Source organism: Amborella trichopoda, chromosome 10 (genome assembly GCF_054954075.1).
Source record: "Amborella trichopoda isolate Santa Cruz 75 chromosome 10, AtrichopodaSantaCruz75HAP2 v2.0, whole genome shotgun sequence".
Lineage (NCBI taxonomy): Eukaryota > Viridiplantae > Streptophyta > Magnoliopsida > Amborellales > Amborellaceae > Amborella > Amborella trichopoda.
The window spans coordinates 34,407,069-34,434,800 of record NC_142345.1 but is presented as its reverse complement, the minus strand read 5'-3'; the positions used below and the strand labels follow the sequence as shown (position 1 = coordinate 34,434,800).

The 27,732-nt window shown below is 36.4% G+C and overlaps 1 protein-coding gene across 4 annotated transcripts; it reads left to right on the top strand.

Moving 5' to 3' along the window:
* The first annotated feature begins 93 nt into the window (after nt 1-93).
* LOC18446636 (kinesin-like protein KIN-12C) lies at nt 94-20,417 on the top strand. 4 transcript variants are annotated; one of them, XM_020675108.2, is made up of 15 exons: nt 94-626; nt 753-890; nt 1,581-1,664; nt 1,789-1,914; nt 1,996-2,052; nt 2,132-2,185; nt 2,315-2,407; nt 8,879-8,974; nt 11,074-11,222; nt 15,928-16,077; nt 16,160-16,289; nt 16,434-17,591; nt 17,907-17,978; nt 18,429-19,196; nt 19,832-20,417. In XM_020675108.2, the coding sequence occupies exons 1-15, from the start codon at nt 363-365 to the stop codon at nt 20,159-20,161; spliced, it is 3,669 nt and encodes a 1,222-aa protein (XP_020530767.1). In that variant the 5' UTR covers nt 94-362; the 3' UTR covers nt 20,162-20,417. The 4 variants fall into 4 exon arrangements, with proteins under 4 accessions (XP_020530767.1, XP_020530768.1, XP_088705720.1 ...); XM_020675109.2 differs by having other exon boundaries at nt 172-626; nt 16,434-17,576; XM_088849594.1 differs by having other exon boundaries at nt 172-626; nt 16,434-17,576; nt 19,829-20,417.
* Nucleotides 20,418-27,732: the final 7,315 nt, after the last annotated feature.

Below are 27,732 nucleotides of genomic sequence, written 5' to 3'. Positions count from 1 at the left end.
TAATTCTCAAAATTCATCTAAAAAAGTAGACTTTTAAGAGGCGACTCATTTCTACATGGGCTCATAAAAAGTCCTTCAGCCAAAAGAAAAGTTACCCAGTAAGAGTAACTTAACCTTCACCCTCAGAAGGGTAGTTGAAATTATTTAACAAATTGAAGGGCAATTCATCAAAATTTCAGCCACTTCAAACGTTGTCCTTGATTGCGCTCCTTCGGTCTTGTTAACTGTACTTAAAGAGTGAGATTTTAACCCTATTTCTCTCTCTCCTGAAATTTTATACCAGTTTCTCTTTCGCTCTCACATTCGCGTTCCTGTACCACTCTCTCTGTCTCTCTTTGGCTATTTCTCATTTGAAATCCAAGATGAAGAAATCAAGTGGTTCTCAAAGAAAAGGTGGACCATTAAAGGGGATTTCATCTCCAAGCTTCAATTCAATGCAGCAGGTTCCTAATGGAGATCAGAGAAAGTTCAAATGGGGACAGGAGAACAATCCAGGAGTCGATCCCAACGTTCAGAAGATCGACTCTCTCCCTTCTTTTCAAAAACCATCTGTTGAAAAGGGTCGCAATCCTAAAAGCAATGAAGAATGTAAATCTCCATCTGCTTCTTCTGGTTCTGATGTTAAGGTACTCATGTTTTTCACTGAAATTCAGGTTAGATTTTATTGTTTTAACTGGTGTTCACTGGATTTGAAATTGACATACGAAAATATATATGTATAAATATTTATATATATAATTTTTTTTGTGAAGGTTTTTGCAAGGATTAGGCCACAAAGTAATCTCGAAAGTGAAGGATCACAAATTGTGCGAAATGTGTCTTCTGATTCTTTGGCTGTTGGTGACCAAATATTTGGATTTGACTCTGTTCTCGATTCAAAATCCACTCAGGTACTCAATTAGTTGCATTTTTAGTACAAATAATTGCTTATTTGGTATAGAGCTACTACATTAAATTTTGAAAATTTTGAGTAGCCGTGGTTTCATGCTTAATTTGCAGATTCGTATTTGATGAATTAGAGCACACATTATTTCTTTTGGGGGTTCTTTCGCTGGAAGAAAATGTATAATTTCCCTCAGTTACGAGTAATTTGGCTTAGGGGTATTGAGAAAGGAAGTTATTAGGAATTTATAGGAAGCAGGCATGGATTCCATAAATTAGTTGTAGATGAAGCTTATGCATTTTGTTCAGTACTTCTGTTTTGCATTTCTATGCCCTGGGATCAAACCTGCTCATTTTATAGATTTTTGGGGAGTAAACATAGGTAATTAGGTATTATGCGGATTTTAGTTGTAGTTGAAGCATATGCATTTTGTTCAGTACTTCTGTTCTGCATTTCTATGCCCAGGGATCAAACCTGCTCATTTTATAGATTTTTGGGGAGTAAATGTTATGCGGGTTTCTGATCTTTTTCCTCTCTCTCTTCTATGATGAAATTGGATGAGACTGCCTGTACATGCATGGTAGTACCACACTGGTTTGAAAGGAGACATTAACATTTGTGAAATATAAGTGCATTTATTATGAATTATTATGAATTATTATGAATTAGGGTAAAATGGATTGTTCGCATGTCCCAGGAAGATATGTTTAAGCTGGTTGGCATCCCACTAGTGGAGAACTGCTTAGCTGGGTTTAATTGTTCGATTTTGTGTTATGGCCAGGTAATTAAATCAACCCCGTGATAATTTGCGTAGTTTTTTTCTTTTTCAATTTCTATTCACAAATCCATTTCATTTTGTATTGGATATTCCTGGAAATCAAAGTAAATTTCTTATTTTCATTTAGACTGGCGGTGGAAAGACATACACAATGTGGGGCCCCCAAAATTCTATGGTTGAAGAAATCTCTTGCAACAGCCAACATGGCCTTGCTCCCCGTATATTTAAGCAGCTATTCTTGGAGATACAAAAAGTGGGTACAGGGCCTTTTCTTTGTGCTGCGATGTAAGGGAGTGATAGACTGGGAGTTAATAACTTATTTTGGTTCTTTCAGGAACAAGAAATCAGTGATAAGTTGGTCAATTACCAATGCCGATGTTCCTTTCTAGAGGTAAGTTTTAGGTTATCAATATTGCATATTTCGGGTTTTCACCAAATTCTTACTAATTACTTGGCTCTTGCTGTCACAGATTTACAATGACAAAATCTCAGATTTGCTGGATCCAACCCAACGGAATCTCCAAGTAGATAATTGAGAATTTACTGAATTTTTTATCTCTTATTTATAGTTTTTTGCTTTAAAATCCAATTATGGTATGTATTTTTGTATACCTTATCGTTTGGTCCATTGGCGTTTCCTTTGTGTTCATCAGATTAAAGAAGATGTGAAGAATAGTGTGTATGTTGAGAATTTGACAGAGGAATATGTGTCTGCAGTGGAAGATATAACCCATCTTTTAATCAAGGTATTCACCATTATTGTCTTTTGGATTGTTATTCTTAGTATGGCTTGTTAAGTTGGGGGATTCACCTCGATATCTTGAATTCGATAGAATCTTTTCTTGATTACAAGCTTTTATATGATTGTTCTATGGTGGAAGTCATTTATTATTCATTTTATGCTTGGAAGACTTTGGACGCAATACATATGTAAGTGTTCTTGCTTATAAATTTATGAACTCAGGGGAATTTAGTAGAATGGCAATTGGGATTAAACTTCATTGATTTAACCAATAAGATTTGGTGGAGTATTACAAGAATTGTGTGACCTTGAAAAAAAACAAAACAAAGTTGACATAAATCTATGAGAATCGATCTAGTCTAAGACTCTGACACAGCTTACTTGGAGGCCGAGTTGTCTCAACATGGTGAGTTTCTATCACTGGTTTTAACTGCGCAAGTCAAAAACTAATTAATTGAAGGCTATGTCCCTCCTTCAAAGCCAGGCTTCAAGTACTTCATTCAAGCCAGGCTGCCTGATGCTTCGTTTAAATCCAATGTCTATTTCATCAATATTCAGGAATAACCCTCTCTGTCATGACTATAGTTGATGGAAATGCCTGTGATTTTAAATTATTTCAAGAACCAGAATATCCAAATCGTGGGTTTTAGACGATTCATATAGTTGGAATCGTCGTCTGTACAATGCAAATCAACTGTTGCATGATTCCCTCTATATCAGAATCGTGATCCAATAACATAGGAATTGTGTGTCCTATCTTGTGGGAATTGCCATCCCATCAATTTGGAATTGAGTTTCTTGCTTTTCCAAAATCACACATAAATCCACTCCTATAAATGCCATCCATAATAGCGATATAATAAATAGGAATCGTGATTCCTATGTCGTTGGAATCATTGGTCCATCAATTTGGGATTGAGATTCCTACCTTTTAGGAATCACTCACCAATCCACTTAGGACCATGTCAGAAGTTTTAAGTGAGAAAAGATTTAAAGTTTCATATTATTTATAATCTTGAGTTCTGGACTCCATATATTGAGTATGATTACCCAAGGCTCCCATATTATTCGGATCGATGTCTTTGAAAGCCCTACCCTAACAATGCTCTTAGGGTATTGGGTGCCCTTGAACGTACTCTCCATAATTAATGAAAACAAGGTCTAACTCCTTTAGGTATCTGTTTTCTTGCAGTTACTAGAACTCCAAGAAAACAATATATTATATGTATTTCGCATGCTTTTTTTAAGGAAGAAATAAGGACCAAGGTTAAAAACATGCGGAGACTCCTGCCCACGAACAAGGAGAAGGGTAGAGGGGCGCAACAGGTTAAGCCATAGTATTTTTGACAACACATATGTAAATACTTATTATAAGTTTTTTCTAAACAACTGCCTTAAAAACATGTCATAGTATTGTTGTAAACAACAACATGTGTAAGTATATGTTTGATATATGTCTATCTATGTCCAGCAACTTACATGTATAGAAATTTTGACAGCACACTTGTAAGTGTCTATGTATTTATTAATATTTTCTACATGTTTATTAATATTTTTGTAAATCTATGTCCAACAACTTACACGTGTATAAATTTTGAGAGCACACTTGTAAGTGTATATATGTTTATTAATACTTTTATAAACAAGTGCCTTAGATGGACAAGTGTCTATGTTTATTAATATTTTTATAAACAACTTCCTTATATGTCCATCCATGTCCGACAACTTACACGTGTATAACTTTTGGCTACACACTTTTAACCTATGTGTAAGTTGTTGGACATGGATGGGCATATAAGGAAGTTGTTTATAAAAATATTAATAAACATAGGCACTTGTCTATCTAAGGCACTTGTTTCAAAAGTATTAATATGTTTATTAATACTTTTATAAACAAGTGCCTTAGGTGGACAAGTGTCGATGTTTATTAATATTTTTATAAACAACTTCCTTATATGTCCATCCATGTCCAACAACTTACACGTGTATAAATTTTGGCAACCCACTTTTAACCTATTTGTTTATTAATAGTTTTTATGTCCAACAATTTGCATGTGTAGAAACAAATTTCTACATGAGGCTGTATCTTTAGAGGATACAGTACTATCTAAATATTTTTATAATCAACCACACATTGAGGTATTTGTTTGTTTATTGATAGTTCCCTTGCCCAATACGTCTAAATCATAGTATTCTTGAGAGCACACGTGTAGGTATTCATTTGTTTAGTAATATTTTTGACAACACATTTATTCATAGTTCCCTTGTCCCAACACGTATAAGATTGAACATTGTTCACTTGGAGTTTGGCTCTTTTACTATGAACATTACTCTTAGAATTTGAAGCTCGAGGGATATTGCCCATTAATCGACCTTGTTCCAAGGCGCTGTCTAGGCGCTCGCCTTTAGGCGACCACCTAGGGACAAGGATGTCTTGGGTAGTCGCTTAGGTCCCGCCTAGGCGGTTAGGGACTGGGCGGCCGAATTTTTGAACATTGCAAGGAATTGCATCTTCAAACTAGAAAAGAGTCTTTGAGATGTGGACCTTGAGCTCTTAGAGAACCGTATGCTTTGATACTCTATTGAAAACCTTTTTTATGTTTCTGGACAAAATTTTAGTATCTTGGTACCAAAGAAACTAATGTTGGTGGATGGTTCTAGTTTAGAACATGGACACACTAATGATCATTCTTGTTCCATGCTCTGAAGCGTTTTGTCATATCCCATTTGCCTCTTCATGTGTGGTTAACTTCTCCATGTTAAAGTACCTGTAATAACCTACATTTATAATATCCAATAATGATTTGATTTCTTTCCCTTCAGTGCCTACTCAAGTGGAGTTATGCAAATGATTCTTTGTTTTTTTTTTGTCCTATAGTCAAAAGCATTAGCTCCCATGGGGTAGGATAAAGAATTTGAAACTTGCTCAGCGCCCAACCATTATGGGACAAAGCATGGTCTTGAGACATATGGAGTCTACTTGGCTAGTCTCCTTACACATATATAATGGCAAGACTAGTGTTTGAAAATTTGGTCGCCTGGACATCTGAAAACATTTAGGCATGCCCTAGGTGGGCACCCTAGGTGGAGGTGCCTCTAGGCGTACCACCTGGTACCATGGCCAAGACTCTCATCTTTCCCTCTCCCTTCTTTCTTATATTATAAATTATATATGTTTATATTATGTAGTATAATATATGTTCATGGTAGCATTTAATCTATGGAAAAATTTTATATCGACTAAGGGTCTAAACAATCAAATTAGAGCCCACCTCATAAATTTCACTAGAAGAGGTTGTTCTGATGTTCAAATATCCTCAAATTGATCATCTCAACATCATGATGCATGGGCATGAGAAAAAAATGGATTTCAAGTTTTGGAAATAATGCATTTTGTAATGCATTTTTGGACCGTTAATTTTCAAGATTTTCAAGTTTTCATAGATCTACTCGACCTACACTATTTTTGAAGCTTTAAATTTTTTAATTAAAAATGAAAATATATTTTAAGGCTATCACAAAGATTTTTAGTATTGAAACCATATTTCTGGACACTATTTTGAAAGTGGGCTCTACTTTGATTGTTTAGAGCTTCGGCTCTATACAAACTGCACTCTTAATCTATAGTAATATAAAGTACTATATTAAATTAGTATTATATATTGTATAATACTATATAATACTTGCCATTATTACTATCTATTGACCAGTGTAGTACTATAGTTCCATAAAAATATTTATATATTATAGTACTATATGTACTATAGTAAATTACTATACTAGTAATTTATTACTTTATATTATTAGTACAATATAATATGTATTTTATAGTATATTATATAATACTATAGTACTAAATTAATAGTATAGTGCTACATTATTATTACATTGATATATTACATAATATTAAATATTATATATAGAGAGAGTGAAGGTAGATGATAGGTCTCTACCCTCCTTTTCTCTCTCTAACTTTCCACTTTTTTAAGTAATATTGTATGTAAATTTGGCATAAATGATGGTGGAGGTGATAGATACATTCGTAAGATTAAGATATCTGAAATGAAAGTAGCTTTGATGAAGTAGAAGGTAGAAAGGACTTTAGGAGTAGATGGTATCCAATAGAGGTTTGGAAGTACATGGGAGAGATTGGAATATGCTAGCTGATCAAGTTATTCAACAAAGTGTTGAGAACAAAGAAAATGCCAAACAAATGGAGGAAAAGTATTATTATAGTACCTATTTTCAAAACAAAGGGAACATATAGGATTGTGCGAATCATCTAGGATCAAACTTATGAGTCACACTATGGAGCTGTGGGAGAGAATGATTGAGCAACGACTAAGGCATAAAACAAGCGTATTAAAAAATCAATTTGGCTCTATGCTAGGGTGATCAACAATTGAAGCCATTTTCCTACTTAGACAACTGATTGAGAAGTTCAGGGAGAAGGGAAAAGACCTCCATATGGTCTTTATTGATTTAAAAAAAGCCTATAATAGAGTACCTAGAGATTTAATTTGGTGGGTGTTACAAAAGAAAAGAGTCTTTAGATGCTGCATTAACATGGTGAGAGACATGTAAGAGGGAGCACTAACTAGTATGCGGACAACTAATGGAGAGAATTGATTTTTTAATGGCAATAACCCTACATCAGGGGTCAGTGTTGAGCCCATATCTCTTTGTTTTTGTTATAGATGAGTTAACTAGGCGCTTACAAGATGAGCTACCTTGGTGAATGTTATTCACGGATGACATAGTTTTGATCAATAAGACTAGAAGCAGCGTCAACGCAAAGTTAAAACTTTAGAGGGATGCTTTGAAAATCTAAAGGTTTTAAAGTCGGTAGGACTAAGATAGAACATGTAATACATGTTTAGTAATACTCGGAGTAGAAATGAGAAAGTGGTTAAGATTGTTGACTAAGATATACCTAAAAGAAAAAACTTTCGATACCTTGGTGAAAGCTACCATAGTGAATGTTATTCGCGGATGACATAGTTTTGATCAATAAGACTAGAAGCAGTGTCAACGCAAAGTTAAAACTTTGGAGGGATGCTTTGAAAATCTAAAGGTTTTAAAGTCGGTAGGACTAAGATAGAACATGTAATACACGTTTAGTAATAATAGGAGTAGAAATGAGAAAGTGGTTAAGATTGTTGACTAAGATATACCTAAAAGAAAGCACTTTTGATACCTTGGGTCGATAATCCAAAAAAATGAAGAGATTGAGGAAGATGTCAAATATAAATTAGAGCTGGGTGGGTGAAATTGAGATGTACAACCGGAGTTTTATGTCATTGCTGCATGCCAATGAAACTAAAAGAAAAGTTCTATAGGACATCTATGAGACCAACTTTACTTTATGGGGTAGAATATTGGACAGTCAAGAAATAACATACACATCGAATGAGTGTAGTTGAGAGGGATGAGTGGCAAGACAAGAAGGAATAAAATTCATAATGAATACATTCAAGAGAATTTAGGCACCAATAGGTGATAAGATGAGAGAAAGTAGACTTAGGTGGGTGGCCATGTGCAACGCAAACCCAATACAATGTCAGTTAGGAGGTGCGATTTTTTTCTAGTGGAAGGCTCTAAAAGAGCAAGAAGAAGGCCCAAACGATATAGATAGAAGTAGTAAGAAAAGATATGAGGACTTATGGTCTTATTGAAGGTGTGCCTTTGATAGAGCAGAATGAAGAAACAATATTCATGCAACCAACCCCAATTAGTTGGGATAAGGTTTTGATGATGATGACGATAATATATAATATGTATATGTACACCACCACATCTCCTTATATGTATATTATACCATACATTAAACCAAACCTCAAACAACCCGCCTCCAAAAAACAAAAAAAAAACAATCTCCCTGTCATGAGGCGTCTGCGTAGGCTGCCATATCCACAATTTTGAACATGGGCAAGACTTAGGTGAGTCTCATGATAAATCACAAGGCTTGTCAGGTTGCCAAGTTGAGTTGATTCCAGTGAGTCCCATGTTGGCTTGATGACTTTAAAACACGGTGTCGGTGCCTATGAACGCGTTGACCATCAATTGAAAAAGAAAGATGGGACAATTGGGCTCACCCATGATCATTTGAATCAGTAAAGCAATTCATTCACAATACTCTTATAAAAAATAATACCTGGCATTGTTGTAGAATGTGCTGTGACAACGAAGAGAAAATGATATTGGTGCATCCAGTATACAATGTGCCTAAGGTATGATTGGATTAGGCATTCTGTAAAGCTCTCTTTGGAACTCTTATTTTGTGTCGTTCTATTAATAATTACAGTTTTATGTGTGAGCATGTAACCTGACCCAGCCATGTCTTTCAAAGTATATGATCCTTTTATTTATTTGGTATTGCCTTGTGTGGGCTTTTGTATGATTATTGGATTTCATGATACATATAACTTCAATTAGAAGTAACTCTACTCACCTTTATCTATTTCTTATATTACAGGGACTTTCAAATAGAAAGATGGGAGGGACTAGTATGAATTCTAAAAGTTCTCGATCTCATATTGTTTTCACTTGCATCATTGAATCTTGGTGCAAGGTAATTATCAATCTTTGTTTTACTTTTAAGTAAATTTTACTTTCATTGTTTAGCCGTTCTCTTGAAGAGTTTCTCAGTGCTTAAGTAGCATTTAGGTTTCTGAGTGCTTAAGTAGCATTTAGGTTCTGATCTCCATTAATCATCTATACGTATCTTGTGCTATATTGTTTTATTTTGAAATATTTCTTCCTGCACTCCACTATAAAATTGTTATGCCCAATTCTTTATATTTTCCTTGTTCATTTTTCTTACGTAACTGGATCAATCCCTCGATGAGAAGGGTAAGTGGGATGTTAATTTCCAAATATAGAAAAGCAAAGAAAAGATAAAAAAAAGAAAAAAAGTGGGATGTTGTTTATTGTGCAATGCAATTTTCTTACTTGCTGACATGGATCATTTTGTTTGATTTGTCTGCATAATGTGATTTCAAGAAGTAACTACATGTAAGTAATTTTATTTAATGTTCTTTCACCTTCCATGTTGCATGTTCTCCTTCATTGATCTATTATATAACCTAAATCTTGACCTTGTTTTCCCCATTCTTGAAATATATATGTGCGCAGCTCTGAAGGCAAAAGATGAAACCCGTCGGGCATAGTTTGATTAGTGGACCTTTTTGGGAGTGGAAAACTCAAGTTCCACCAAATCAAGCTTCCACATTTATGAGGGATGTGTGGAAGCTACAACGTGGAAATGTGGTCTTCCAAGCCCCCATTAAAAATGCCATGTTTCGGAAGATGTGTCTTCCACTTTTTCTGGAAGAGGGTGCTGTGGCAGCCCCCTCTTCCTCTTTTCAAACACACCCTTATGAGATTTTTTGAATCAGGAGTCTTATACTTGATTGTCTATGATCTTATAAGGATCACATGTCGTTTCACATTGAAAAGGGCTTTGACCTTCGACTTTAAACTTCCTATAAAGGAACCATCATTCATTGTAGAGGCTATCATTTGTTTCCTAAGGGCATGTTTTATAAGTGAGAGTTTCTGGAAGTGAGAGTTAAATGTCCCACTTCCATATTTGATATCACCATGTGGAAGCTGTAAAGTGGAAGGACGGCGTTCTACACAGCTTTTTCTTAGTGTTAAAATGAGTTCATTTTTGGAAGACCTCTCTTTCATCAAAAATGATGGAAGAGCAGTCTTCCATAATTTGTGGGAAAAACCCTTCCACTCTCAAAAACTCCACATGTCAAATGCACCCTAATTGTGCATTTACCAAAATATCACTTTATTTAGGACAACCCTTTAGTTCCTTGAGCTATGGAAGGAAAGCGTATTTGTTAGCTCTCTCATTCCCAATTTTGCACCAATAATCGACTTAAAATTTTTGACTGATTATTAATGTACTTTTCAAAGCAGAAAATTGCATATGCATCCCTGAAAAATTATTTAATTTTATAATAACCCTCCCCTGTTTTTCTTATCATGCGGCATTAATTTTTATATGTGAATCATCCCACCCCCTCCTCATACCTCTCCTCTTCCTTATTTTTTAAACTCACTAGCTACGCCAAAGAATTATTTTTATGTCGATAACTCCCCTTCCTCATGTCTTGCTTTTTCTGAGGAAGAACAGAGAGAGAGGATTAGAAAAAATGCATAAGTTATTTGGAACAGTTATGGGGGGAAAGATAAATGAAGTGAGGAGGGGGTGGAAGATACATACTTTTAAAAATTAATGCTGCGCGATAGGAAAAATGAGATAGGGACCATAATGAAAATAAATTTTTTTTGAGGGGCCTGTGCGAAATTTTCTGGGTTTAAGATGCCAGAAATGCACATTCTGAAGTTATTAGTTTGGATAATGAACAGAACTAATGGAATAAAAAGATGCAATGGACTTGCAAACATTTGGTGTTAGATATAAACATGCATAAAACATGAAAAACAACATATTTTCCTTCATGAAATACATATAAACATGATATACACAAACATTCACATATACATAATGTTACAATGTTGGCTTGCATTACTTGTGGCATTTTTTAGATTTTATCCTTCACAAAGATCTTTCCTTGCCTTTATTTGCATAAATATCTTTATTTTGTTTGAAGTTTGTTATTGAATCTAACTTGTAGAATGCATATTTTATAGGAATCTTCATCAAGTTCATTTAATAGTACGAAGACTAGCAGAATCAATCTTGTTGATCTTGCTGGATTAGAGAGACAAAAGCTCGGCAATGGAGATAACGAGCGCAAAAAGGAAGCCAGGAATGTGAATCAATCTCTTTCACAGCTTGGGTATAATTCTATCTTCTTCTTTTTTTAATATATATTTTGAGTGCTTAATTTCTTGTTTGTAGTTTGTTTTTGTTCCCTCCGCCAATGTGGCTTAAACTGATCTTGTGAGATCGAGTCGTGGTAGTTTGGGAATATTAAGGATGGAATACTTAATCTGGATGATACATAAAAGTGTTTTCAAGAATTTAGAATTACTTTGCATGTATCACGAAAGTGGCTTATTAGAATACCAATTTTGAAGAGGTAAATATGAGATAATTCACGTAAAAATGCCAAGGCTATTATTGATAGTTCAATGCAACACATATCACATGGCAATCTTAGCTTGGCAAACATTTTATGGTTTTGGGGACTAGAATGGAGAATTAAAGACTTTGATATTGGTAGCGTATAAAAAAACATTGAGGCTATTATTGCACTTTTTTTTTTTTTTTTTTTGTATTATGGTAGTTTAGTGAGGAAAGAGTCCCATACCCCATGGTAGGAATGAAACCCAAGATGTCATGTTGTGAAGCGCACCACTCTGACCACCTATACCTTGATCCTATTTCTATTATTATTGCTAATTCATTACAACACATGTCAAATAGAAATGAAAAAAAAAAAAAAAAAAAGAGTTTGATATTGAATTTGAAAGATTAGAGTTTCAGATTTTTAGGTAACCTTTGAATATGATGGACTTCAGTTTTTTGTTGTTTAATACCCGGATACCATTTTAAACTTGCAACTGATGAGAAATAGTAGTTTGTGCTTGTGATTGCCAAATCGTTTGCTGCTTATGTACAATTGATATGGTTGATTTGACATATCTGCCTTTTATATGTGGTAAAAGTTTATATAGAGCCTAGGCTCTAAACAATCAAATAGAGCCTACCTCAAAATTTTCACTAGAAGAGGTTGTTTGATGCCCAAATATTCTCAAATTGATCATCTCGACATCAAGATGCGCGGGCTTGAGAAAGAAATGGATTTCAAGTTTTGGAAATAGTGCATCTTGTAACACATTCTTGGACCGTCAGTTTTTAAGTTATTCGTATTTTCATAGATTTGCTCGATCTATGCTATTTTTGAAGCTTTAAATTATATAATTAAAGATGAAAATATATTTTAAGGCTAGTCAAAGATTTTCAGTATTGAAATCACATTTCTCGACACTATTTGAAGGTGGGCTCTAATTTGATTGTTTAGAGCCTCGGCTCTATACAAACTGCACCCTATATGTATATATACTTGTGAAAATAATTATACATAAAGAATGCAAGAGAGATAATTGATAGATCTCTTCCACAACGGGGGACGTGTATATTTTGGATCATCAGATTTATAGAATATAGATAAAGATACTATATATCATCTTCAAAAGGTCACTGATTGTTTACATATGTGGAAAGAATAACCACTGTAATATATGTCTTGTGCATTCATTTAACACTACAACCTCCTCAGATGGGGATGCTAAAAGAACTAGCATCATAGTAGGGCTTGGTAAACGAGGTGATGATGGAGCCACCATGGGGACAATCTAGTCTGAGGTTCCCCCAAATATACTCCATTCTCCCCCTCAAATAGGAAGTCCTGAGCTCTGATTCTTGAAATAAAGGCATGGCCTCTTCATGTCCTTGTTAAAGAAAACAATCATCAATATTACTAATTCCTCTTTGGCATGGCTTGCTATTTTACAGCAACACATTCCTACACCTAAAGTGTAGGTTTTCGGAATCATGATTGGCCACTACTAAATTGAAAGGGGAGGCTCCTATGATCTAGATACTCCAGTGGATCATATTTTGAGTTGGTTAGTTATGTTACCCATATTCTGGGTCGGTTAATTATGCTGGATAGGATTACTTGTCTTGGTGTACAATGGCAAAGTATACATTGGATGTATGATGATTTCTCCTGAATATGACACTGCAAGGTGATGGATTGGGGATCCATTAATCGTGCATGTTACTTGATTGAATATAATATATACCTAGGTCCATCATCAACTTGAGTTTTCTTGCTTGCGCAATGCTACTGACCCATGGTAAATACAGTGAGCTGACAAAAGTTCAGGATTTGAACTAAGCAAAAGAGAGTGATATTCAAGGCTGACTCCTTCACGGGCATATCATAGTCTTCCCACTGACATATCTTAGAATGGGCCTGTTTGGGTGAACTTTGCATCAAAACAGCCTAACATGGCCAAAGGACAAAGATATGTCAAGCCCAAACATGGCATGAAGCATAGGAATTGAGACATGTGGCAGAGAATCCATCTTCAAATATAGTATGAAGCTCTGAGGGTGAAGATGTTTATGCCCCCAAGCATGGCGCACAGCCTGGGGTGAACTAGTTCGCTCTTCCGCCACCCACATGCCACATATGGCCAGGTTCTGCATTGGCAGCTGAACTTCCGAACAGTCGGCAAAAATGCTATATAAACCGGTTCACCTGTCATTCCAGGCCGCATCAAATCAGCACCAAAAGAAGTGAAGCTTGGGGACTATTCTAATCAAGGTGGGAGAAGTCTCCCCACCACATTTTGTCAAATTTGATTTTGCAGTATACTTGCTTTTGCCTTATAATTTCATGAAGTTTTGATACCTGGGTAGCATTTTTGCCTATGAAGTGGGACCATTGATCATTTGAGAACCTATCCGAACATTCCCAAATGAGAGAAAACTCTCGAGAATATCAAATTTAGGTGTGATAAGTCCACTGGCATATTTTGAGTCATTCTGACATTGTTTGGTCCACTTTTAATGGAGTGATGGTCTGGAAGAGCCTTAAAAGCCCAAGTCACTGACCGATGAAGAATCCCCTTCAAATGATCATAAATCCTGATGGAAGCTTGTGGGTTTTTAATCTAAGGCATTATAAGCCATCTGACCACTTTTAAAAGAGCCAAAGTTGAAGGTCCAAATCCCATATACCATCTTTTGAAGGTAGACCGCTGTTCATTTTTTAAGCCAGAGCTAGTCATTTGACAGGACCTTCTTTCTTTGATTTTTCCCATGCCTTTGGGTACTTTGAGGTGAAATTTGGCGAGAATGATCCTCGTTCATTGCCATAAAAACCCAAATAAATATTGGGCGGGATTATTTCAAGATTGGGAAGCTAACAAAAGGTAAAGATTTGCTCTCTAGAGTAGTCGACATGACCATCCTTTCTTTGATTTCTCCTTTATCGTTGGTATGTTTTGATCTGAACTTTAGCAAGAAGATCAATCTTATTGCATTGCTCTACAAACTATAACGAAGATTGGGACTTTGTTGATCAAGATCAATGAGGAATTTGAGATGCAAATCTCGGTGCAGAGGAGCCCATTGGATATGAGAGGTGGACTCCAATTGATTTTAAACCTCATGATTTTGAGGAGTTCTTGCTTCGGATTTGAGGCAAAAGATTCCTAATTCAATCCTGCCATAAAGCCCTCAAAAACTGAGATCAATTTGATCAGCAAAATGGGATGCTTTTGAGGGCTAACTGCCAGATTGCCACTGGTCTGAATTGTGGTCTGGCCTAAGATATTTTGAGGACAAAATTCGTATATTCTCTTGCCCAAACTCCACCCCAATCTTCCTGAATGGGGAAAACCCTAATCTGGCCCTTGATGGCGTACGAAAACCCCTTTTGCCTCGGGCAATGAAGAGGATTTTCTGAGACAACACATGATCAGATTGAGAGCCAAATACTTGCGTGCTTCAGAGCTTGAGCGACCTACTAATTGCCTCAAAGTAAAGAGAGAAACCCCTTATAGATTTCTTAGAGTAATTCTTTGGGATCACTGGGAGATTAACTTTCAATGACAAGAGTAGTGAAAGACAAGCTCCTTTTCGAGGTGCATTAAAGGAGATGAGGATTGCAGTGAAGGCACATTCCCCCTCGGAAGATATAAGCGCGGTATACACGTTAGGTGTTGGTCTAGATATTCTCCCCTCGTATCATCTAAACGAGGTATATGCATATCCATGTTGGATTGCATCTAGTTCTTCCTATCTTGCTATAATTTTCATTTGTTTTACTGTATTTTTGGAAAGCCAATCAAGGGTTTTCCTCTTGTTCTTCGAACAGTTGAATGTAATTGAAATGGGCTGCATGAGAACACCAGGAACTCTTCCCCAAACCAAAAATATGAAACTTTATTGTGAATTTGTCGGCTGATTGCATGTTTCTCCAGTTTTGTGGAGTCTTGTTTAAAAATCCTTCGAAAACATGCTTTCCATGGCTTCCATACACAAACAGATATAATTGAATACCATCAATTTCTATTATCAAAGTACAATAGTTGGAGATATTTAGTCAATGCACAGGTCCTGTGCATGCTGTTTGACTGGTCAATGTACAGTCCATTGAATAAATAATGCATCATTCAGATAAGGTTCATGATAAAATTTCTGAATTAAATTTAGCATTTTTATTGCTAGATTTAAGATCTTTTTGGCACTAGCTTCCATGCATAAAGTATTCCCGTTCTCATTTTCTTTAATCATATCTAATTATGCTGCGAAAAGTGATTTCCATTGTATCCATGCTTGTCTGACACCGTGAATATGGGTTGTCGCAGTTTCAAAGAAGAAAAAATGTTCCATCATTTTCATATCACAGTCACGCTTCATTGTTTCATGTTGACTGCTGGATTTTCTGCGACTTCAGTTATGTTTTTTAAGAAAAGGATTAAGCTTGACTATATTTTGACCTTATTGTTCGAAATTGACAGGAACTTGATCTATACTCTTTCTGATGTAAATCTGTCTGGAAAACCAAGAAGTGTTCCATATAAACAGTCCAGTCTGACATACTTGTTGCAGGATTGCATTGGTGGCAATGCAAAGCTTGCAATTGTATGCTCCATTTCTCCAGAAGAAAGGTAGCCATTTGAATCATTGAATAGTCAAATTGAATCTTTTCCTTTACCCATTTATTGATGAAATATTGTTGCTGTTTTGCAGATGCAAGTGTGAGACATTGAGCACTTTACGGTTTGGACTCAGAGCAAAAGTTGTACAGAACAACGCAGTTGTGAATGAAATAACAGAGGATGATATGAATGATTTAAGTGATCAGATCCGGCTGTTGAAGGTAAATAAATCTCATTTCCATCTAAAACTTAAAATGGCATACAATCTTAATATACCTTATTTTATTCTCTTATATTCTCTAAATCATTATCTATGTTATTGTTTTGATAAATAACTGCTAACGAGAATGTGCTTGTTGCTGCAGGAAGAGCTTGTGAGAGTGAAGACAGATGGAAAGTCTTATACTAACAGAGGGTATTTTACAGGATCTGATGCACGTAAAAGCTTGAACATTCTTAGGTCGAGTCTGAATCGTTCCTTGTTACTGCCTAAACTCGATGATGTTATTGAGGAAGAAATGAATATTGATGAAGCAGATGTAAAGGAACTATGTATTCAACTGGACGAATTGCATGCTTCCTGTGAAGAGAATGTGGAGGAAGACTGGGCCAAATCCCCCTCTTGTGAACCAGGCATGCTGTCTGCTTCCACAAATGGGTGTATAAATAATTCAGATTTATTAAAAGATTCTCAAATGCAAACCAGTGAAATCCAGACATGTTCAATCGATGATGGCTTTTCCAACCCTGAAAATGGCTCAAGACAGGGTTTACAAGGCAATAACTCGGAAGAGATGGATCTTTCAAGAAATGTTCATGATGCTACCATGAACCTTTCAATTGGTCAAGGACCTGCAAAACCAGTTGGAGATTTGGCAGAAATTACGAAGGATGGGTCACTTAGGGATTCTTTGAGGATATCTGATGATTCAGTTACCACTAAAGATTGCCAACCTGCACTCAATCTCAAGGATCCAACCTCATGTGAGTCTCCAAGATTTGAAACTAACAGAAAGAAAAACATCATAAACCTATCGAATCTCTCTACATGCCATGATCAATCATCCGAGACTCCTAATAATTCCACCCAAAAAAATTTGAGATCTTCACTTGCAGAGTCTGTAAGAAAGAGTAGCAATGTATTATATGCCTCGTTCAACAAAAATATTAAAAGCCCGGCTGAGTCTTTGGCTGCCAGTCTTCATAGGGGTCTTGAAATTATCGAAAATCATGAGAGGGGATCAGCTTCTATGCAATCCTCAGTAGAGTTTTCATTTCAAACTTTGGGGTGGAGACCATCTCAAGCAGTTGATAAAGTGGATGCCAGCATGCAGACAATATCAGAGGATGGAGCCCCCTTTAGTGGTGTTCCTGTTTTATATCTGTGTTCATCTTGCAAGAAGTTGGACATGGACAGAAACTCTTTGGTTAATGGAACAGATGACCATGATTACTCGCATTGGTCGTTGGTACTTTCAAACGGCTCAGAGACTCTAGAAGGATCTAAGGTTCGTGTAAGTAAGGTATGATGGACTCCAGTTGCTATGTTTATAGGGAATGTAGATCATAGTGCAATGGATTATTGTATACGTTATTCCAGGGTTGCATCCACTGCTGGTTCGCATTAATGTATGGTTTTAGTTTATATGGAGCCCACGGGACATTCATCAAGCTAAAGTTAATCTCTTACTATTCGTCACTGGGAATAGGTGGTAGATGTAGCATGGAGTACTCTATACCTTAATATAGTGGCCTTTGGTATGCTTTCCCTTCTTAATTCTGATGATTTAGGTTTTGTCTTGAAACGTGATAAGAATGGTTTCTTTTTGGTGGATCAGGAAGTTCGAGACATTTTGGCAAGTTCTATCAAAAGGGAGATAACATCTGACATTAATCTTGTGAATAGGATGGTAACTTTTTTCACCTGGATTCTCTCTTTAGCATCCTTCTGAGATGTCAAATGACCATGATTTAAGTTTGTTTCGTTGTCAAGGGGAAAGACAATTATATGATTAAATGGATTATGGAAAACCATTTTCTATAAGGGTCATTTCATCACTATGTATTTACAGTTATGACAAGTGATGGAGGGAGAGTGCGCCTCACCGCTGGGGTCATATCCTGCTCTGATGGGTCTCACTTTCTTTCCATCACTATTAATTACTGCATTGGATTTGATGATCCCATTGGACAATCTTTTCTGTAGTCCATTGGATTATCTCACACTTCCTCTGCTGATTGTTGCATGTACTACACTTGATAATTTGCTCATAGCAAACTCTCATAAATTGGTTTCTTATCGTTGTGTTCAATTTTCAAACACCATGTTATGAAGAAATATATTCAAAATGTAAATGCAGCATGAGGGAGACAAGCAGGAGAACCACACAGGGACGTTAGATGCTGATAATGGAACAAAAGAGCTGCAAATTGAGCTGCAGCATGAACACAAGAGTTCTTTCAATCCAGAAGAGAGAGAATTTCTCCTCAAGGAGATTCAGGACTTGAGAAATCAGTTACAGGCATATAAAGACTCACCTGCTAATTCACATGAGACACCAAATAGTATCATTTCATTGAAACAAAGCCAATGCCCAACTGAAAGAAGTAATAATGAAGAATTTGAGCTTGAAAGGCAAAGATGGACTGAGATGGAAAGCCGCTGGATTTCTTTAACAGAAGAATTGACACTTGATCTTGATTCAAATCGTAGACTTGCAGAGAAAAAAGAGCAAGAACTAAATGCAGAGAAGAAGTGTTCGGAGGAGTTGGATGATGCATTGCAGAGGGCCATCCATGGTCATGCTAGAATCATTGAACACTACTCAGAGCTTCAAGAAAAGTATAACTCTTTGCTTTTGCGTCACCGTAAGATCCAAGAAGGCATTGCAGATGTTAAGAGAGCAGCTGCCAGAGCAGGAGCCAAGGGTCGTGGTTCCAAGTTCCTTGATTCCCTTGCAGCTGAGCTTTCAGCTTTGAGGGTAGAGAGAGAGAGAGAGAGGGAGTATCTCAAGAAAGAGAACACAGGACTTAGAACCCAATTGAGAGACACTGCAGAAGCTGTGCACACAGCTGGAGAGCTCCTTGTGAGACTGAAAGAAGCTGAGGAGACCGCAGCGATTGCAGAGGTGAGTTAACTAAAACATAGAACTCCATCTTCCTTCTGATTCTTCTAATGAAGTGACACTCTCTTGGAGCATGATGACTTTACCATGTACAGAGAAATATCTCTTTTTCAAAACTTTTGTGAAAAAATAGCTAAATATTCCAAAATACTTTATTATTCTTAATATCATAAGATGACATTACCATGTACAGAAAAATATATCTTTTTCAAAACTTTTGTGAAAAAATAGCTAGATATTCCAAAATACTGTATTATTCTTAATCTCATAAAATTTTCCAAAGTATTAACCATACTCAAACTCATTTGAAAATAATATTGTATAAAATGTGATTGTAAAGTTTGCATGAAAAAATAAGGTGTAAATTTTAAGAGAAGCAGAAGTAGAAAACACAAAGTAGTAGATAGATACATATTAAAATTTGAATTTAGAAAGGTTGAGAAATTTGTTTTTACTCTTTTTTCCATTTCTTTTAAGTTGTTACATCATTTTCTTTGCTTGTTTTTATTTTTCCACTGCTACTTTCCTTAGCAAACCCATATATATTTTTAACTCTCCTGAGAAACAACCTCACCAAAAAAATCTGCCGAGCAATTTCTTTAATAATTTTTATTAATGCTTGAATATCTGTTTAGCAGGAGGGTCATGTGAAAGCCAAACAAGAGACGCAGAAAGTGAAGAAAGAAATGGAGAAAATGAAGAAAAGACATGCGGAGGAGATTGCTAGATTTAAGCAGTTTCTCGCTGAAACCCGGCTGCCTAAATCAGCTCTGAAACCATTACTGCGTGATTCAGAGAATGCGTACAGGGAGCTTCAAGAAGAAAACCAAGAGTGGAGATCTGAGTTTGAGCCTTTCTATCAACAAAGTAATGACTGGTCCAAAGGACCTGTATTCACTGATCCGCCACATTCAGGGGCCCAAAGCAAGATAAATAATGGGATTTGGGAGAAGTGGAGCCAACCTTGAGTTGCTCCATCCTTTACATGTTATAATCATGATGTATTTCTGTTGTATTTGTATGGTTTCGCGTGGCTTTAAGCTCGGTTTGTTGGGCTGAGGTACACAATTTTTTGCAGTAAATTTCTTTTCTTCTCAGTGTATTAATAATGATAATGTATGAAGATGGAGACTTGATGGCGGATGAAAGCATGTTTTTCATCCAGATTATAAATTGTTACACTCATAGATATACCATGCTATCATTCGGATTTCTTTCCTAGCACTTGACTTCTCTAACCATTTGTTGTTGACATTGAACCATGAGGGGGTGCTTGGAAATTGTATGAAGCCATAATGGTAGTGTTCTTCCCTTATGACTAATCATAGAAGATCGATGGTCGTGAGTTTCATCACCTTCTAATTAAGGGGCAGAAGGTTGATGTTATACGTCATTTTTTACTTGTATTCCCGGGCCAAATAAAGAGAGAGCCGCTTGTAACCTGGTGCAACCGGTGCTTAGGACGCCGCCAGACCAAGGGAACAATATAACAATAAGCCTAAAATTAGGCGATCTTTGAAGAAGTGTCAGAATGATCTCAAATTACATGAGGGGGTAGTTTTGGATACCCTAAGGACACCTATAAAGTTTCGTTGCATTTTGACAAGTTTTGATATAATCAAGACGAAATTCAGTTTGTAAATCCAATTCTTATCATGTTGAAAATGGATTCTATAACTATAGCCTTATTATTTGGGTCTCAAAACAGTATCAGACTATTGTCATTGAATACGGAATGTCTAAAAAACCCCAGGTACCAAATATCAGCTAAATCGGACCCTGCAGGACCATTATGGGTGTAACTTACCATAAAATGGTAGGTTTTACACTATTGTGGTGCAGCCTCAAGAACTAGGTTCTGTTTATGAAAATTGTATTTTTTAATTTTGTGATGATTTTCAAATACTCATAACTTGCTCGTTTTAGGGGAAAATAAGGTCAAACTCAAACACGAGTTAGATCTCGACAATCCACTCCATTTGACATATGGCATACATGACTAGAAACGAGAAAATTTTTAGAGAGAAGATGGGCTCGAAACATGAAAATTCAGATTTTAAAAAGAAGAACATTCAATTCTTTGATATGTCATAGCTCAAAAACTTGATGTCCAATCGTCGTAAGTATGGGTTCGTTGCGAACGTGCTTCGAAGAGCTGGATGACAACGATTATAATTTTGATATAATTTTTGTGCACGATCAGAGGTTGGATGACACCAAATTTTGAGGTCGAATATGGCATATTTTTTTATCGTCGAAATCTCATTTTCCGACGACTTCCCAAAATTGGAATGTGCTTAAACGGAGACCAAAATAGACGAAATTATCACAAAATGATCATGATAATATCCTCTTCAATTTGTGATTAAAATGAAGGCTTGGAACGTCATAGATTATGCCGGATTGTTGATCGAAGAATCACAAGTATATGGAACTTGACCAGATTTTGGATTCTTTCTTAAAAATCTGTTTCAAGATGATCAAAAGGTATCAAAACGTGCGTAATAATTCAAGCATCGATTCTAAGACTTTTGATCGCTCGAATTGCCACCATAAACGTCTAAAAAAGCTCCTGATGCCTAGCAATAGTTAGAGGCCCCTCATAGAGAGATGGTTTTGTCATTTATTGAAAAGTGTTGAAGGGTATTTTGGTCATTTGGACAAAAAATGAGATTAATATTTTAATTTGTTAAATGTGTACTTTTTTGACAATTTTGGTTGTTTTTTAGTAATCCACTCTTGGTTTGGGGTTGCTTTATATAAAAAACTTTAGTCGTTTGTAAACCTAAGTTTGAAGCATAATTAAAAATTGGGTTTTTGCTCCTTCAAGTAACTTCAAGAGAGAGAAGAGAGGGAGAACTTTCACACTTTGGATAATTGCCATTGTACCCTCCACTTCTAACTTCCAACTTCTAAACCCTCCACTTTCAACTCCCATCTTCCAAACCCATCACTTCCAACTCCCAACTTCCAAACCTTCCACTTCCAACTCCCAACTTCCAAACCTCCTACTTCCAATTCCCAACTTTCAAACACACCACTTCCAACTCCCAACTCCCAACTCCCAACTCTCTATAACCTCAAACTCCCTAATACCAAGAACCTCAAACTTCTTACTACCTAGCCTTCCCAACTTCTGACCCTGCACCATAGACTTCAACTTAGATCATCATATAACTTATCTCATACACTACCCTAACTCACTTAGGTCCATTCATCTTAGACCTATATCCCAACCATAACCCCGAAGGTCAAGACATCTCTCTAAGGAGCACTCAAAAGGGACCTTCAAAGGCCCGTATAAATCCAAGCCGGCCTAGGTCCACTTTCTCTCTTCTTTCTCTTTCTTCTCTCTCACTTCTATTTCTCTCTCTTCATTCTTTCTTGTCTTCTATCTCTTGTTTACTTAAAAATGTGGCTCTTTGGGTTAGTGACTTCTCGATGGGCTAATCCCACGACTTCGCTTCTCAAATCTTCCGAGTATCAAGGCTTCGAGCCTAGTACATTTTTTTGTCTCCGGTAAGACCTCTTAGGAGAGGTTACACCGAAAGGCCATCCAAATCCCTAGTTTTTCTTCCCCTCTCCCTTTTTTCTCTTTCTTCTATTTCTCTCTCTTCATTCTTTCTTCTCTTCTCTCTCTAGTTTACTTAAAAATGGGCTCTTTGGGTTAGTAACTTTCCGATGGGCTAAGCCCACGACTTCGCTTCCCGAACCCTCCGGGTATTAAGGCTTCAAGCTTAGTACCTTCTTTGGTCTTTGGTAATACTTCTTAGGAGAGGTTACGTCGGAAGGCTACCCAATCCCAGATCTCTTCTTCCTCTCTCTCTTCTTTCTTCCCACTTCTTAATCTTCTTTTCTCTCTCTTCTCTCATTTTCTCTCTCTGTTCTCTCACTTTCTCTCTCTCTTCCACTCGGACCCAGGGCGCGTCTGTGCCCTCTTTCTCTCTCTCTCTCTCTCTTTGCTTTCTCTCTTTGCTCACTATCACTCTCTCTCTTGCTTAAAAAGTTTTGGACCCGCACCTAGGGCAGATTCGGCTTCTCTTCGTCTCTTTTTCTTATTAACTCTCTCTCTTGCCTAGTCCCAGACCCATGCCCTAGGCAGGTCCGTCTACCCCCTCTCTCTATCTCTCTCCCTCGTACCCCCTCTCCCCCTCACTGAATCACGGAACTATATCCTAGGCGGGTCTGTCATCTCCCCCTCTCTTTTACTCTCTCGTTCTCTCTCTCTCACAGACTAGGTCACAGACCCGTACCATAGGCGGGTCCATCCCTCATACTTTCTCCCTATCTTACTCACTCTCTCACTCTTTCTCACCCCTTAGACGCACAGACCTGCACCATAGTTGGGTCCCATTTACCTATTTCTATCCTACCCTTTCTCACCTCTACCTATCCACCAAGGTGCACGAACCCGTGTCACAAGCGGGTCCAATCTCTCTTCATCTCTTTAATTCCTCTCGGCCTCTCTCCTTAACTTCATCTCTTTAACTGCTCTCACTCTCTCTCCTTAACTCACACCCTCACTTCTTATTCTCCTATCTTTATTCTATTTCATTTTTTTGTTTTATCATTCTCTCTCTTCCATTGATCTTTTATTTTATCATTTCTTCATTCTCTCCCTTCATTCACTTCTTCTCTCACACTCGAGCAGGGGTCTTCTTGAGATAGTGCTTTAGGATTCTAACTCTCAAATTGTTGCTCTAACCATCAATTCATATAGTGTTGTTGAGTTGTAAGATACACAGATTCTCTTGCGCTCGATCACTTGGGCTAGGGTCATCCTGAGACAACTTTCTTAGAGTTTTAACCCTTAAACTGCTCTAGCCACTGGTTTACATAGTGTTTAGGTCGTGAGGGATCTCTATCATTCTTTCTCATTTACTCCCTCACTCTCTTCTTGTCTTCTTCTTCCTTCTCTCTTAATTCTCTAATTTCATTTCTCGCATTCCATTTCTCTCTCTCATCTCTTATAAATCCACTTCTCTCATACTCTATCTATCTTTCTAAACTCGGTTCACGATGCTCTTTGGAAGTGGTTTCGCAATAGTCTAAAACTGCAAACTTCACTCTCCAATTTCGGAAGTGATTTCTCGACAGTCTAGAACTACAAACCTCACTCTCTAGAATCCTCCGGAGTGCTCTTGATTTTAGTCTTGAAGTCTAGGGACCTTTTCGACGTTTCCAATTACCTCCTTAGAGAGGGGATGCTAGAAAGATATCAGAGTTTTCAGAGGCATTCTTTTTCTTATATTCTCACTCTTTTCTCATAGCATATCTTATTTCTCTGTTCATCTTCTTCTTAGTTACTTATTAGGGGCCTATACGGAAGTGAGCTCGTGATAGTCTAGATCAACAGACCGCAATCTCCCTTTTTGGAAGTGAGCTCTCGATAAACTAGAACTACGGACCACACTCTCTTGAATACCTGTGGTCTCCAAGCCCAGTATCTCTCTTGTCTCCAATAATACATTTTGCTCGAGGTGACACCGGAAGGCTGCCCAATTCTGGGTCGGTTTCCTCCTTTTTCTTCTCTATTTCTTCTTCTCTATCCACTCTCAACCCCTCTAACTCTTAAGACTAGACCCCCAATCTACCATATAACTACCAATATGAGGAGATACCAAAAGGTATACCCTGAAGGCTATTTTTAGTGTGTGGATCCGAGTGCTGTGCAGTAAAGCGAGGGAGCCGAATTCTTCGTTGCCGATTATAATATCTCTATTTGTTGATTTTTCTCTGCACGTCACGCACACGCACATGCACACACATGTGCGTGGGCCCTGCCGTTGTTCGAGAGAGGGTTCCTCCAACCGAGTCACCCATATCGGACCCACCGGGTTGACAAGAAATCAGGCCCGATCAGTTGAGAGTGGCGACCCATCACTTGGATCTTTCTATTGTCACCAGACACCAATTTATTGGACAAGATAATACTAGGACCATAGAGTTTCTATTGGCATATAAATCATGCTAATCTTTTTCTTCTTTTTTTTCTTCCTTCTCTTTTTTTTCTTCCTTCTCTGAGCATTAACATAAATGTTCAAAACAAGAAGAAAGAACATTAACATAGAATTTTCATTAATCTCAAGAGAAGATACAAGATGTACAAAAAAAAAAAGAAGAATTACTGGAAGCAAATCACCACCAAGGAAGAGCAAGTCACTCCCCCAGATGCCTCTTCATTATTCTCCTAGGTAACAATGATTTGAATTTCAGTAGTTAATACCATCAAATTTTTAGACCTTAACTTTTATAGAATATTGGCTTCTCTTTTGCTCCAAGCTATAACATTTGCTTAGTCACCTTCAATAACCATATCACCCTCCAACCATGAGATCAATTTCATTCGTTGCAGTAAACTACGAGCTTCAGCCTCATTTGCTATAGTCATTCCACAAAGGGATTGAGTATGACTAAATGATGGTGCCCCTACTATTTCTAATAAGTCCACCGAAGCCATTGCACCTGGGTAAAGTATAAAATGATCACTGAAATATATGGTCAGGAGGATCGTGAATGTCTACTCATAGGTTGCACAGTGGAACATACAATTTAATTAATAATGTAATTTCAAGTTTTTCAAATAATTATTTTGACTTCAGCAATTCCAAAAGCAAAAGGGGGCAGCACAATTCTGGTTTCTCTAATAACTGGGTCGATTTTCAGAGTTTCTCAACATAAATTGTTTGTTCTACAATAAAAATGTTTGTTATGTTCATCATTTTCAAAATTGTAGTCATAAAATTAAGAAAAATTTATATAAATATCCATAATATTTCTCATTATTATGAAAATACTTGAAACTTTTTGTTATTATACAGATATCTGTTTTTTCAACTACTTAACACTTTTTTTTTAAAAAAAGACGAAACTTACCATTTTTGGTTTTGAAAAACTTAAATTTTTTTAATTTTCAATTTTTTTAAAACTGATTTTTTTTTTTTATTTTGATTTTTAAAAAGCCGATTTTTTTTTTTGTAAAAAATATTATTTTTGAAAATTTAATTTTAGTTTATCTGTTATTGTTTTTTCCAGTGTTTTAAAAAACGCCGAGTCGAACCGGACTCGCCCGGTTCGACTTGGAAATCGCAAAAAGTGGATCGTATTGGTTAACAAATCGGAAATCGTCCGGTTCTAGAGAGAACCGGACGATTCTGTACAGTGAATCGCCGATTCACTGTACGGAATCGGCGAGTCCGAACAGTGAATCGCCGATTCACTGTACGGAATCGGCGAGTCCGAACAGTGAATCGGCGAGTCCCGTACGGAATTTTTTTTTTTTGGTAATCCATGATAGATTTTTTTGTAATACTTGATCGATTTTTTTGTAATCCATGATCGAATTGTTTTTGTTTTTTTGTAATCCATGATCGAATTTTTTGTTTTTTTGTAACCCATGAATTTTTTGTAATCCATGATCGAATTTTTTGTAATCCATGATCGAAATGTTTGTTTTTTTTTCTTGTAATCCATGATCGAATTTTTTTTTTTTTTTTTTTTTTTTGTAACCCATGATAGAATTTTTTGTAATCCATGATCGAATGTTTTATAATACATGATTGAAATGTTTGTTTTTTTTTTGTAATCCATGATCGAAATGTTTGTTTTTTTTTTTGTAATCCATGATTGAATTTTTTGTTTTTTGCTTTTTTTGTAACCCATGATAGAGTTTTTTGTAATCCATGATTGAATTTTTTGTAATCCATGATCGAATTGTTTTTTTCTTTTTTTGTAATCCACGATTGAATTTTTTGTTTTTTGTTTTTTTGTAATCCATGATCGAATTTTATGTAATCCATGATCGAATTTTATGTAATCCATGATCGAATTTTTTGTAATCCATGATTGAATTTTTTGAAAATTTGTGGTTTTTTTTTTTGTAATCCATGATAGAATTTTTGGAAAATTTGTGATCTTTTTTTTTTTTAATCCATGATCGAATTTTTTTTTGTAATCCATGATAGAATTTTTTGAAAATTTGTGATTTTTTTTTTTAATCCATGATCGATTTTTTTGAAAATTTGTTTTTTTTTTTTTTTAATCCATATTATTCAAAGACAAAATGAGAGAGATGATGATTCTGAGGCCACCCTATCCCAGCCATATTATTCGCATATCGAGTCCCAACAGCAACAGTGTAGGGATGAGCACGACAGTGCAAGTGAGCATGAATGATGAACAATCTTTGGGGATTTTAGATTGGGAACACAACAAAACACTAACACTCAGGGATTTGGGAATAGTCAGACGCCTGTTAATATCGATGATTCGTTTTTAGATCGAATCAATGAATTGTTAAACGAATTCAATCAATGGCACCAGCGTGACCAAGAAGAACAATAACGTCGTCTATCATTTTATTTTTAGATCATATGTTACTAATTTTATGCTTTATTGTAATCCATGTATGTTGACATACTTATTCCATGATAATTATATGTTTATCCTTTTGTGTGATGTAAATTAAATGCTGAATGGCGGTTCATGCAGGGAAAGAACATATCAATATTCGCATATTCATTCAAAAACATGAAAATTC